This window comes from Epinephelus fuscoguttatus, linkage group LG16 (genome assembly GCF_011397635.1).
Source record: "Epinephelus fuscoguttatus linkage group LG16, E.fuscoguttatus.final_Chr_v1".
In the NCBI taxonomy this organism is placed as follows: Eukaryota; Metazoa; Chordata; class Actinopteri; order Perciformes; family Serranidae; genus Epinephelus; species Epinephelus fuscoguttatus.
Genome location: NC_064767.1, coordinates 22,829,527 through 22,844,354, shown reverse-complemented (window position 1 = coordinate 22,844,354; position 14,828 = coordinate 22,829,527). Strand labels below are relative to the sequence as shown.

The window sequence follows — 14,828 nt, the reverse complement described above, 5'->3', positions numbered from 1 at the left end:
AGAATGAACCACTTAAGTGGAAGCGTTCAATACAGTCCATCTATTATGGATGTGTCTGGACACCAACCAGCTTATTTCTATAATTCATGACCTGAGTGGAGGACAGTCATCGTGTGCCAGCGGTTCCCCCACACACTGACAGTAAGTGCTTATCACAGCTCATACACAAGAGTATGCGGTATGTCCACAGCAAACACACACACACACAAAAACACACAAACAGACAGATCATTGTCTGAGGTAGCTGTGTGCCGAGAAACATGCAGGGTTACAGGTTAGACTAGTGAAACAGATCTTTGCCAGTTAATGATCTCGTGGCACAACTGATGTGCCCAAAAAACACTGACAAGAGAGTATATCCTGCCCTAAGACAGCACCTTATTGTGCTACTTACAGCTCTATCAATCAGGAAACATCAGCAGCACGAGAAGTAAAAACAGTGACTGAACATGAGTTGAATATATTTAGCGTTTAACTGTCATCTGTTTCAAGCCATTTGACTCAAATGGACATCTACAGACAAACAGATGCACGTTTAACAATGTAGATCACGTCAGGTTACAGTCGGTGGACTAAAACACATGACACACTTACTGTTAAATACCAGCATGACAGATATGTAAGCATGAGGACATATTTCCTGCACTCTCTCACAAACACACTTGCATGCTGGAAACTGCAGAGGGGGAGAGAAACAGGCTTACCTTCTACAGGGAGGAAAAGAATGGAGGAGGAAGGTAAAGAAAGAAAAGAAAAAGAAAAACCAGGAGTTATACTACCGAGCAAAAGAAAAAGTGGAGACAGAAAGTAAAGGGTGAATTTTTTTTTTTTGTTGAGAGATGCTCTCTGCAGCAGGGTGGGAAAGTGTGTGGCTATGTGTGTGCAAACAGGCACTCCAAAGCAAAAGTGATCATCTGATTTAGGTATGTGGGGATTTTTTAAGTTGTTTTTTGGGGGGGTTAAGGTATAAAATGAAGAAAATCAGGGGTCAAATGTGCAGCACAAGTCATACCTTATTGGCCCAGGCGTCTTCATCCCACGTGGTGAGCTGTAAGACTCTTATGATCTCGTTGATTTCAGCGCTCATCTTTTCAAAGGTAAACCGTCTGTTCCTCTCTGCCTCCTCAAGGCCGGCACCTCGACTGCTCTTGGTTGCCACAAAAATCTTTATAGCTGAGGACAGAAACATGAGTAGTTATGATTACAGACATACAGGAGCATATATCAATCACAAATGAGGCAACTATTTATTTAAAAAAACAAACTAATAGTAGTGTAGTACAAAAAATTGCTATAGCGAAACCCCAAAAGAGAGTTTTCACCAGAAATGTCTAAATATCTGACAAACAGAAACTATGATCAGAGTAATGTGAAACTTGCTATAATCACTTAAAGGGGACCCATCACACTAATTTTCTGGCTCATACTTGTATTTTAGGCTTCTACTAAAACACGTTTACACATTTTAATGATCAAAAAACACTCTCACTTTCTCACACTGTCTGTGCTGAAACACCTGTGTTCATCCTCTGTCTGATACACTCCATTTTAGCACCTGTCTTGTTAAGCCTCTCTCCCAAAAAAAGCCCAGTCTGCTCTGATTGGTCAGCATTTGTGAGTCCTCTGCATCTGAGTGTCTCCATACCCTCAATTCAGCCGAAAAATGACTGTAACAGAGTATGGCGGCACTTTCTACCGTAAAAAAAAATCACCAGGAAATGCTTATAAACCAAAATCTTATGACACAAAATTGTGGAGAAATTAACAACATCGAGAACCAAGATGACATGTTTCCTGATGTTAGCATTTAGTTGCATGTAACAGTTGTTGTATGTAGTACTATCTATTGTAAACACCTGCAGTAGCGTGCCTGGAGCAGATGGCTCTAAAAAGAAATCTGTCACCAGCTGATGTCAGCTTTTCTCAAAAGTAAAAAACAAATCATTGGAAACAGAGTATTTAGAGTGGTCTGAGGCTTAAGGTTTAAACAAACAGTACGAAGTAACATTATCATTCATTTGACGTCTTGTTTCTGGCCACTTTACAAATGCAATTTTAATATTCACTCTCTTTTTAACTCTGTTTTTGGTCTCCACCATCTACTGAGGGCACTACCTATGTCTTTTGCTGCTAGATGCTTATGCATTATGTTCACCATTTAGTCACTAACTTGGGATGTCTTAATATTAGGTACCATTGATTCGTACTGTGCCCAAGTACAATCCCTCCCCCATCTCCTGCTGCTCACCTTTCACATCAGTAATGTTGTCCCGTACCCAAGTGCATACATCATCTGTAAGATATTTGTTGATGTTGTCCCTACAGTGTGGCAAAGAGCAGCAATCACAAGATCCCCCGACCTTCACACTACGCCTGCTATGGTTTATATTTTGGACACAATGTCAAAAACCACCCTTGTGCCTGCCCTCCTACTGTATTACCTATGACTGTGCCCCCCCGATACAACAGCCCCCAATTTAAAGCTGTATATTTGTCTTTTTAGGACAACCGGCCTATATGAAGACAATAAATAACATATAATAACATATACAGATACATAGTCTATGCACATCAGGTGATTAGTAACTTTAACCGTAAAATAAGAAACAAAAGTATATCAGTGTGTGACTCTCCATAATAACATAACTATATACTCCAACAGGATAATGGAATTCCTGTGTCCCTAATGTGAAAGCCTCCTGTCCACCAAAGCATTTTTTTATAGCTAAAAATGCCAGGCGCTCCTCAGGAAATACCCAGCTGGGAGCCAGTGAGAGCGCTTTGGAGGTGCGGCATTTTTTCAGCTGAGATGGTTGCGTCTGGTTGCTATGATATGGAATATCCGCAGAAGTAAACATGTTGGCACAAAGTAGAGTACTGGCTCTGGATGAGGGGAAAGCTGAAAATGCAGGGAGAGAGGACAGACCACTAGTCTGTTTGGGCTCATGAGAGGAAACAAAATATATATGCAGCATATTAACAGATTTCTTCTCCATTGTTGTCGTTTAGCATTTGTACATTTAAGATGTGACGGTTTGTCTCTCTCCCACTGTGACTGAGTGACCGAAGTGACCATGACGAGTGCAGTGTACACCCAATCGGCAGCGTTCAGGGCAGAATTTAGGCTCAGTATTTGTAGCATGGCGTAAATACGTAGTGCTCCCATTGCAAAGCATTGCAAAAATGTCCTGTCACCCTTTGGTGGACGTGGCGCCTTAGTCTATATGGTGCTGCATGAAGCGCACAATGGGTTTGTCTGAGCTTTTTTAAAAATGACGCTGATAAGGGCAATGAAAGTGAATCAGAACAGCACGGTTGTGGGCCACAAAACCAAAACGAGAAGCTGAAAGATGCTAAAACGCTCCACAGAGCTGAGGAGTCAGAGGATAATGATCTGAGAGTTCATCACCACCACTGACGTCTTTCACAAGTACAACCCGTTTTTAATTTGAAAATACTGATTAATGCAACTTTAATTTGTAAAGTAGCTCGATATCTTGTCAGACCAAACTTTGTGTCCAAACTTCTTTGACATTACAGCCACACTGAATGTGTGTGTTTGACTGTGCAGCTGTAACAGTGTTTCTCTTCTTTGCTGGTGCAGTGTATGAGAGACGCCAGCAGAGCAGCTAGTGGGCGAATTGTGCGTAGTCAGTCTGACATCCCGAGCAACTAATGACTGTAATTATCAGCGTTGCTATAACAACTGTTGGATGCTCAGTGACCTGTGCTGTCATTTGCACACACACAGACACACACGGACACACACAGTCCCACATACACACCTGATATAAGAACAGGCAGCAGCTCTTTGATAGTGTTCATGGAGTTTATTAGCATCTGTCTGTGTTCTTGGTGCGTCAGCTCCTGCTGCCTCTCCTCAATCATCTTTGACATTTTGGTCATCCCTGGAAGAAACATGGGGAAGTTAGAGGTTACCAAAACCAACCAGCAGGTAGAGTGCAGCAAATGTTTGTGACTTTGGGTTTGTTAGCATTAGCATCACAGTTTAACTACGCTCGAACAATCAGAAGCTGAGGGCATCCTCCGGCGTATTCACCAACTGAGTAGCTCCGACACATCCAAACAAATCATCACTTCACGAGCGACTGATCTCGCACAATGACAGCATCAGTCAAGTGTGAGAAAACCTTGGCATCAGATTTCCTCCAGCTCATTATGCCACAGTGCTCTGACAACAAGACTGACCTTTTACCTCTGATGATAAATAGCCTGTTTATGGTCCTGCTCTCCTGCCTGATCCTCAATCACAGCATCTTAGTGTCAGAGGAGCAGTCAGGAGTTCATTTAGGTTTTCATCATGACAGATGGACCTTTAACGAACAGAAGAGTCTAAAACAAAAGGTTAATTGCACTGTTTGAAAATGTCTTAGTAGCTGTCCTTGTAAAACATTTCCACAGGTGTCAAACAGTGTCATGCACATGTGATGAGACAACTTATTACAGACACAGTTTACTAGACGTGTAAGAATTCTGAAGTGAAAATAGACACATCTTTTTGCTTTAACTTAACATTATGAAATAAATACTGATTACACAATGTAATGGTTATAGTATGACACCATCTGCATTTAGATTAGTTCACTATAAGCCTCGCTTTCACCGTGTAATCCTGTCTGGCAATGGGTCCGATCTCCTGGGAAAACCTGAAGACTTGATTTACAGCACTAAGTGAGTACGTCAACTATTGCGCAATCCAAAACTGGAAGAGGATAGTGTTTTTGTTTTCCCCAGCAGCTATGCGTAGCTATCCCCAGTTACCAGCAAGTATAAATGTAAGTTCTTTGCAGTTATTATCCCCAGTCGTGGAAAAGGAGAGTGGAACGACCAAATTAACTGTGGAAACTCTACCCAGCAAAAATAAAAGAGCCCTGTTGTTAGGCTCTGGGGAAAACTGCCAATAAGGTTGCCTTTGTGACAGTGGCGCCACCACTTATACAACTTATACATAATATTTATAATGTATAATATTTATATATACAGTATTTCTATGTATATATAATACACAATAATACCAGGGGAAGGGAGTGGGATTGTTAAAAATTGTCTGTTTCCACTTTAATAAAGATTCAGTTGCTCATAGGTGCATTGTATCATGTATTCTGAGGCCATTCATTGTGCACTTGGATTGTTAGCAGTGAAAACATACACATTTTCTGAGATACTTCATATGAAGGCTGAAAAAATTCTCATGATTTGATCCCTTGTAACAAGGAATGCACACGATTAGTCGTCTAAACGATTAAACGGCGGCTGCTGCTGCTAGCGGTGCTAGCCACACACTGCCCAAATTGGCATTGTTCACCTGGAGATGCTGTGACCCCGCCCGGTCTGAGAAGATAATGCAGCTCATCACGACAATGACTTCACAAGATATGCTTCCACTTAACTGTGTTGAAGGTAAAGGCTTCAGGAAGTTAATGGAATATGTTGAGCCTGAATACACTGTGCTATTAACTATTAAATAAAGGCGTAAATGCCGAGGAATAATCTTTAAATATTCTTTTTTAACGTACAATGTATATTTTCAAATGCATTTTGGGTGGGGGCTCTTCGAATGTGTGTTTCTCAGATTTAGTCGCGTGAAACGTCACCCCTAAAGTGACATTTTAAGAACTTGAGGGCAGCTTTAAAGTTTTAATTTTAAAAAGAAATCTCCTGCTGACCTGGTCCCAGGTTCTTGGTGTAAGTGATGAGGTCCTCCATGGTCTCCACCACCTCAGCCACTGTCAGATACTCTAGGATGCCTTTGCACACACGAATTATCTTACGCACCTAAGACACAACACAAACATAATCGCAAACAGATATTCAGACATAAAACAACAGCTGATAATAATGATGAGAGACAAACTTCTTTATAGTGAGAACAAAATTCAATGTGTGCCTGAGCTTTTTTTAGATGGCGTTGAAGATGCCCTGTTCTTTGTGGTGTGTGTGTGTGTGTGTGTGTGTGTGTGTGTGTGTGTGTGGGAGTGTTTGTTTGTGTTGGTGTGTGCACGGTCTTGTGATGTGCATCTTGTGACTGTGAGAAGCTGCTCTTTCAAAAATGAGGCTAGTGATAAGACACGGTGAGCATTATCACGTGCCCAATGAGATTCCACTTATGGAGCTGCCATCAGACACAGACACACACACATACACATCATGCACACTGCTACATACCATATCCTCACACACATATACACTGTGCCAGCCACACACACACAAACACACACCCTGAGTTATGACAGAGGGAAGTCATTTGATCTCGGTGATTAGATCTGGCTGCATTCGAGACTCCATTACAGACTTGCTCTAAGCTGAGTTCCTCCTTCCTCTGTGCAGCTATATAAAGCTTTATTTCCCTGAAAGATACCACACCTCTGAAGTAAGAGTGTTTCTCAGGTCATGGATATAAGGAGCCAAACACACACACACACACACACACACACACACACACACATACACGCACACACCTCTGCCTCATCAAAAGTAAGGAGCAGGTCGGACGTTCCAGACAGTATCCCTCTGGATCCATCGATCAGGTAGTCTCGTGCAGGAACAGAGTATGGATCTGCCTTTAGCATCTGAGACGCCTGGACGAGCTTGGAGCTCGAGTTCTCCACCCTGAAAATACACGAGCACGGCTTGAGACGAGCAGCACAGTTACCAATCACAGGAATTTATCACCTTGTAAATCAAATAGATCAGATCTCATGTCTAGAAAAGAAAACCACCTGCCACTCGCTTAAAAGAGCTGCTCTCCTGGTAACAAGAGATGGTCATAACTTGCACACATGGGGAAGTGCGCCACATTTGAAGACATTTTCTGTTCTGAAAGTCCGTCTCATCCATATAAAGAGCAATGACACAGCTCTGAATGCCCTGAGTTTGCTGTGTTGGAGATAAGGTTACCTTTAATACTTTAAAATTCACCAAGAATGGTAAAATTTTGGGGCTTTCCCTTTTCAGCTTGCCCATTTTGAAGAGATCAATGATCAGCTTAACCTGAAGATGGATTTTAAGAGCACTTGAATAAAGCCCTCCTCTCTCTGACCCCATTGGTTAGGGTATCGATGGCTGCTGGTTCATCTATATTTAGGCTGGTTCACATTCCCACACGCCCCTTTCTAAGCCCTGTGAGTGAGATTTATGGTGTAGTCCCCCGTGTGTGTGTGCCAGTGGGCCTGAGAGAGAGCAGTGTGTGGATCTGCTGGAACTTTTCCTTTAAACTGAAAAATTAATTGGACACTGAAAACACCAGAGATAGGAAATCAGGGCGAGAACAAACTGGAAACTGATGATATCTAACACACTGTAAAAGCATAAAATGCAACACATTCAAGTGTGCAAACACCGCCAGATGTCCAAGTCCCAGGATTGCTGAGTAGCAGCTCTCAGCCAGCACCCAGAGTTCATGTCAGCTCTTTGGATGCAGGCTGGAAAACAACAAACAGCCTCTCAGCGGTCTGGATGCAGGGAGCCGGACAGCCGCCCGGGCTCGTCCTCAGAAGTGGCTCTTTGTTGCAGCTGGGAACGCAGCCATGTTTCCTGACATTAAATCGTCTGGAATCCTCTTTTTAACAAGTTCTCTGTCTACTGAGATAAAAATGGATCATTTCCATAATTTTGTCACTGGGTATTTCTGTGGGTGCGAGACAAACAGAGGGAGCTAAACAAAGAAACAAGAGCAGTGCTTTTTCTTACATGGTGCTCCAGAAACAGACTTACTTAATGAACGCAGGAGGCATGTCTCTCTTCATCACCTGGTCCTCGGTGGTTTGAACAGTCTCCTTCCCCACCTGCAACACACACAGGTGGACCATTTATTTTATTATCATTAGCTGCAGCAGGACAGGAAATACTATTCAAGTAAGAGAGCACTATTAATAGTCTGAAGGGTGAACGGGTGTGCATCAATTCACACCCATTTCAACAGTGCGTGCATGTCATATTTTTCAAGCTTCGAGGGGAGGTAGCTCGAGCTCTGGTCACCTCGGACGTGTGTTATTCTACATGAGGGCAGATCGGGGGAAAGACATTTGTGCTGCTCTGCTGTGGGTCTGTAGAGTCATCAGTGCAACATCAGCGATGCAGAAAATGTTGGATAGCATTTCCACATTAAATCAGACACTAATGATATTCAGGGCCCTGGGAAATGTAAAAGTATATACTTTATTTTCACTGAGCAAATCGAACTCGACAGTCGCAACTATGAGTATTGATTTTTCTATTAGAGTTGCTTGATTTTTTCCTCTGCCTGTGCCCCACAGTGTTTTCTTTCCAAACGTGGTTTAAACTAAAAAATGTTTTCATGCCCTCAAATATATTGCAGCACATTAGGGTCCTTAATGAATTCTTCTATAGATTCGGTTGCACATGATTCATATTCTCACTCCACAAATACGTAAACTATGTAATGAATATTAATATTTTGCAGTCACACATTTCAATGTCACTGACAAAAGAGCTGCAAATACTAATCGATTGCCAGCAACTTATTTGATAATTGAGTAATAAGCTTGAGTAATTTTTAATAAAAGGTCAAAATTCTCTGATTTCATCTCCTAAAATGTGAATGTCTGAATATTTTCTTGTTTCTTTACCCCTCCATGAAAATAAAGTGATAATCTCTGGGTTATGGACAAGACAAGACATTTAAGGACGTAATCTTGTGCATTTTTCACCATTTTCTGACATTTTATAGACCAAATTACATGTTAATTGATCAAGAAAACAATCAGATTAATCAACAATGAAAATAATCGTTGCTGTGCAAGATATGGTATCAGAACATTTCCCCTTCCTATTCTGTCTATTGCAAAGAAACAGTATCACTTCCACACTTGGGTGATTCCAATATGAATTACAAATTTTGTCACAGAAATTACATAACTCACTCGAATACAGAGAGTCACAGTGGGGAACACATCTGTGCACACACAGACACACACACACACTTAAACACACACCTTAACACACAGATACACAGTGGGATGACATTGCTCTCTTCTTCCGCAGATGTTGGTGATGCAGCTGGCTGAATGACTCTGAAACACTGGCTCTCACACATAAAACACATCCTACAACACAAGCATGCACCCACACACATACACTTGAGAAGCAATTACAGCAAGATGATGACATCAGTCTCTTGCTGCTGCGTCGATGAAAGTCCGTTAATAGACTTTCTGGCTCCAGAGACTCAGGAAGCGGCCATCACGCACCGTCTTCAAACAGCACTGATTCACCTACACAATGCTGAACCTCTTTGCAATTACAGACATTCATGCTGCTGCTTCCTAAGACATAGCAGGGAAATCGATTTCAGTCAGTGTCATGGTTCTTCATTTTGTGCTGGTAATGTGTCAATAATTACTGTCTCATCAGTGTTTTTATCTTCGTGTAACTAAAATACGCAATAAAAAGTAACTCTTACTTTGAAAGGACCAGTCAAGATCACAGTCAAGGCACAAACTTGATCTGAACACCAGCAAACCTTCTTCTATCTGTAATTCTCTAGGTACAACAAAGACCCTGACAGCAAGCAGTCAGAGTACTGAGAGAATGAACTTTCACACATAAATAAGATGCATGATCATTCTAGCCTCATCAAAGTATACTTTGCATCCTACTATAGTCGCCTTCCCCATTTTTCAATTCACTTAGGGCTAATCTGTATGATGTCTGATTGATCACCAACCGCAAAAATACATTTAAAGGCTTTAAAGTATCTCAGTAAATTTCCTTGTTTCAAAATGCAGGGAGATTCCCAACTCTAAACTGTGAGGAATGCAGCTCTACAAGTAGAGTGCATACTGATGAAACCCTCCGGACCAACTCAGCGAGTCACATCAGGTGACTGATCAAAGAGCTATGTGAGCACCAGAGTTTCCTGTAAGCAGCAGAGCTTGGCATCGACTGCATCAATACATAATTAATGAGAAGTTAAGTGGTTTCCTGGACACACACTGACAGTGTGATGTGTGTGTACAGCGTGAAAGGTGTGACTGCTTCAGCGCGAAACAGACAGCTGCCAATCAAAGCTGACACAAAACAATTAGTGTTATCTCAGACCCACAGGCATCAGCACTGATGTGGGTCCAGCTCTCATACTCTGTCTTTATCAGCTCATTGTATGGATTTCACATAACAGTCCAGTCCATGATGATGATTTATAGCGTGTATGAGTCTCAAAATTGCTTCTGCCAGCAGCCAAAAAAGTCAAGGATACAGAATTCATGCTGTTAAAGCTGGAGTACGGGACTTTTACATATAAATGAACATCTGTTACAGTCAAGCTCTTGCCAAACAAGTTTGCACATTGTTGATGAAGCCTACAGCTGCCAGGGAAAGCTCTCTGTATTTCTAGGTACACCAGGCTTTTGTGTCAGGTGCCTGTGGTGCACCAGAAGTTACGTGTTTTACGTCAACAAGTCAAAGCTAAAGGGAGGAGAGACTAATTTATTGTCTTTTTCTGATTGGCAATGCTTTTTTGTTTTGTTTTCTCAATGATTCATCTATTTGTGCATGATTCTAAATTATATACCTCTGATACTGTGTGTGCTAACAGTTTGAAATTTGGATGAAAAACCAAAAAAAGGAAGCTGGGAGAGATGGAGTAGATGCTCCAGATAAAAAGGGAACTTGGTGATCAGAGAAAGTATTCAAGTCAAAAAAAGACTTGAAAAGAGCGCTCTTGGAGGTGGTGGAGAAGTGGTTCTAAGCACGCGTCAATGGTGTTTATGGTTTTACTCTCACTGCCAGAGAAGGGAGACACAAGTTCACAGTTTTAAGAAATTGAGAAAAGCTAAATCTGCGCATATGAGAAACTACACTCAAAGTTAATGTTTGATTTCTTAAAGCTGCAAAATGTTTTTATTTGGCCACTTCTGACAGAATTGTCAACTCCTTGTGTCTTCAGTCAGACATTGCATCCACTCCAACTGATTTCCGTGGGGGAGGGGGATTTGATTTTCCCTGACCAATCACTAGCGTCCAACATATCTGCTTGAATCCAATGTTTAAGTTTTGCAGAGGTTTTAGATTAAAGTAAAAAAAAAAACAAAACACTAGAATGTTTGGCAATACTAAGAAGACACTTCGATTTATAGCAGCCTCAATAGCAGCGTCTATTTGATCTATATTAGACACCAATCTTGTTATTGCTCCTCATTGTTTCGGTGCACTGCTTGACAACAGCTTGATAATGGTGTAAGTCCCGCCCACTGGCAATTATTGGCTAATTGTTAGTCCCTGTGCAGCACTCATGGGATTGTTTTTTGTTTTAACCAAGAAACCAGCTGTCACAATGCCAGACAAATCAGTCACCTCAGTGAAGAGGGCAGAATCCAAGGTCTGGATGCAGGCATTAACAAAACAAAAATCACACACATTCGACATATCATGGCCTTGTAAAGTTATTAAAGCTAACGTGTTGGCAAACAGTTGCCATTTAACACATCCAGAAGACATGAAGCAACTTTATTATTCATTTGGAGTCATGGTTGTGCCCATCTGATGAATGTTACTCCCATAGTCACTCTCTTTTTTAGCTCTGTTTTGGTCTCCACCCACTCCCAAAGGAAATATATGTTTCCTTAGCTGCTTAAGGCTCCAGTATGTATGACCAGTTAGTTGCTGCTTTGTATTTCTGCTGTTTGGTGCTGAGCAGGTACTCAGTATGTCTAAAAACAGCTGCCTGCTACTGCTGAAAACAAAGCTGACAAACGCTGTGAGAGTGATCAAAACCTTAAAAAATGAGACTCAAGGTCGTAAAACCAACACAAAGAATTGAAAGATGCTCAAATAACTGACAATGGTTAGTGCAGCTTTAAAGACAAAGTTATTTATTTGATTGAAAATCACATGAGGATGGAATTAATAGACATTCTGTCAATCGAAAGCAAAATGTGTCACTAACCATTTTAGCTCTTGATAAAACAATAAAAACTGATATAATTCTGTCATACAATACAAGCCAGGAGTAGATTTAAGGCAGACTGAGACACAGCCGGAAACTAAGACTCACCCTGGGCCTGCCAATGAACAGAAGAGATGGCTCATATTTACATGATAGAGCAGGCTGAGGACAGTTGGTGTGTGTGTGTGTGTGTGTGTGTGTGTGTGTGTGTGTGTGTGTGTGTGTGTGTGTGTGTGTATATTTGTGTGTGTGTGTACAGTATAGGGGGTTGGAGGTGGGAGGGTGGACTACGAAGCTTGGCAGAGTCTGGTCTGAAGACGCCAGAGACACTTTCCCTCCCTCACATGGTGCCGGCGTCTGACTGAAAGTGGCTATTTCTCCTCCTCTCTCCATCCCTCCTCTTCTTCCCTCATTCTGCATCACACTGTTTGACGACAGTTTCAGTCGATAGTCTCCCTCCCCGCATCCCTCCTGTCCCTCTCTATCTCTCTCCAGTGTGTGGTTACTTCACTCAACAGTAAATCTATTTATTCCTTCCTCCCCCTCCCCCAGACATACTCAGGATCTCTGTTGACTCCTTCAGGAGCAGATACTTCACAAACACCACTGAGGCAGCTCCCCGTCATCAGCACAACTTCAGCAAGCTCACACTTTCAACCAAACACACCAACAGCATCCTTCAGATCTTTAGTCGAATCAGCGTCAGCCCACGCACAACCTCTGACAGATTGAGACTGACACCATCTTATGTGTGTGTCTAAGTGTCTCAGTGACCTAGATTTTAAGTACCCCCCACAGCCAGCCCACCCTGGACGGGGTTAACAGTGTAATTGTATCAGTGTGCAGTGGGACTCTTGTGGCGATGGAAGCATGTATAGTGTGTTATATCTTAGCTCGAACTGCGCAAGTGTAGAAATGAATCAGCTTTCTAAAATAAAGCATATGTGCTCAGAAGTGTGTGTGTTTGAGCTTTAGGTGTCTTTTACATCCAATTAAGTTTATCTGCCCAGCAACCAGCCAACGCTGACTTTACAAGCTCTGTTGTCAAGCACCCTTTGTGCTCTCTCTCAACACCTTCTTGTCTGCCACTTCTTAGCTCTCACCCCTCCATCAGTGAGGCACACAGCTACTCATCATTTCTTCTTCAACTGCACATGCAGGCATTTAGCTGTGTTGCTCTCCAGAGTGTCTGAGAGTACAGAATACAACAGCAAGAGCATTGTACATTTATGCAAACTCTGAACACGTAACGTTTGTAGGCTTTTAACTGTATGTTGTGACAGTGCTGTAGTTAATGTGTGGTTAGATTTAGGCACAAAAAAACTCTTGGTTTGGGTTCAAAAAACATTATGCTTGGCTATACCTGGATTTGTCACCACGAACATCAGATATGTTACCCAGTGTGACTCCGGATATGTTGCAAACACTTGCTGGATATGTTTCAAATTGCCATTAAAAAACACATGCTCTCTTCGCTACAAACACAGCTGAACACATCCTGAACTCTAGTCAAAAAACAAATGCTTTTGCCGCTACAAACACCACTGGATATGATGTGAACACCGCTGGACATGTCCCGAACTGTCCTTAAAAATCACCCGTTTTTGTTGCTACAAACACAACTGGATATGAGCTTAATTGTTGTTAAAAACATACACTTTTGTCACTAAAAACTCCTCTGAACATGTCCCAAAATCTCATTAAAAAACACCTGCTTTTGATAAACACGGCTGAACACCTCCTGAACTCTTGTTGAAAGATACAAGCTTTTGCTGCTACAAACACAGCTGGATATGTTGCAAACACTCACTGGATATGTCCCGAATTATCATTAAAAAAATACCCACTTTCATCACTTTTAACACAGCTAAACATGTCCAGAACTTTTGTTAAAAAACACATGCATTTGCAGCTACAAACACCCCTGGATATGTTGCAAACACTCTTTGGATATGCCCCAAACTGTTACTAAACACACACATTTGTCGCTACAAACACCGCTGGACGTGTCCTGAAATGTTTTTGAAAACCACCCACTTTTGTCAACACAAACACTGGAGGACATGACCCAAGCCCTTGTTAAAAAATACACACTTTGGTCGCTACAAACACCAAAGGACATGTCATAAACTGTTGTTGAAAAACATCTGCTTTACTTGCTACAAACACCACTAGATATGACCCGAACACCTGCTTTTGCTGCCACAAACACCGCTGGATATGTCCCAAACTCCCATTAAAAAACATCCACGTTTGTCACTACAAACACAGCTGAACATGTCCCAAACTGTTGTTAAAAAACACCTGCCTCTGCTGGTCTGGACAGTGGTCTGCTGGTCAGCATCTGTCTCACCTAGGTGTCAAACCATCTACTACCCCCTCCTCCTCCTGATGAGAAACTCAGCTCATATGCAATCTGAACTACGTCATACGTATGAAATGTACAAATGTAACATATCTGTGGTTTGCAGAAACATACAATGCCAACATTTTAATCTGGTGACTGGGCTGTCTGAGAAGAGGTAAGGGCTTTTTTTTTTTTTTACTTTTTACTGGATACAACTTTTCCTCTATTGGGTTAACACTTTTACTCCTTCATTCTAACAGCACTCCCCCTGTCTGACACCTTCCAGTGTCACTGTGTCCTCCGCCCTTATCTCTCCCTGTAGCCTCGCATCTCCATCATCTGAGACCCAGCGACATGCCTGAGGCTGCTATTAGCCTCCTTCTGCTCAATGTCCAGATGGATCAACTGAAAGGATCAACGAGGACGAGCGGAGAAAGTGAGAGAGATGGAGAGGTGTGCCCGGTAGCAATGGGATATCAAGGACTTGGTGCAGCTGGATGGTATCGCATAAAAGGGGGACTTTTCATTAAGACCGGCCGCTGTGTCTGAGTTCAC

General features: G+C 42.0%; 1 protein-coding gene across 2 annotated transcripts in view; it reads right to left on the bottom strand.

The window, feature by feature from the left end:
• LOC125903225 (vinculin-like) overlaps positions 1-14,828 on the bottom strand; it is a 35,597-nt gene that overhangs the window by 18,468 nt on the left and 2,301 nt on the right. For both annotated transcript variants that reach the window (XM_049600004.1, XM_049600003.1), the window contains exons 2-6: positions 7,735-7,805; positions 6,480-6,630; positions 5,688-5,796; positions 3,786-3,908; positions 1,013-1,173 (exon numbers count right to left, since the gene is read on the bottom strand). In XM_049600004.1, coding sequence (XP_049455961.1) covers positions 1,013-1,173; positions 3,786-3,908; positions 5,688-5,796; positions 6,480-6,630; positions 7,735-7,805 — 615 coding nt within the window. The remainder of the gene's footprint in view (positions 1-1,012; positions 1,174-3,785; positions 3,909-5,687; positions 5,797-6,479; positions 6,631-7,734; positions 7,806-14,828) is intronic.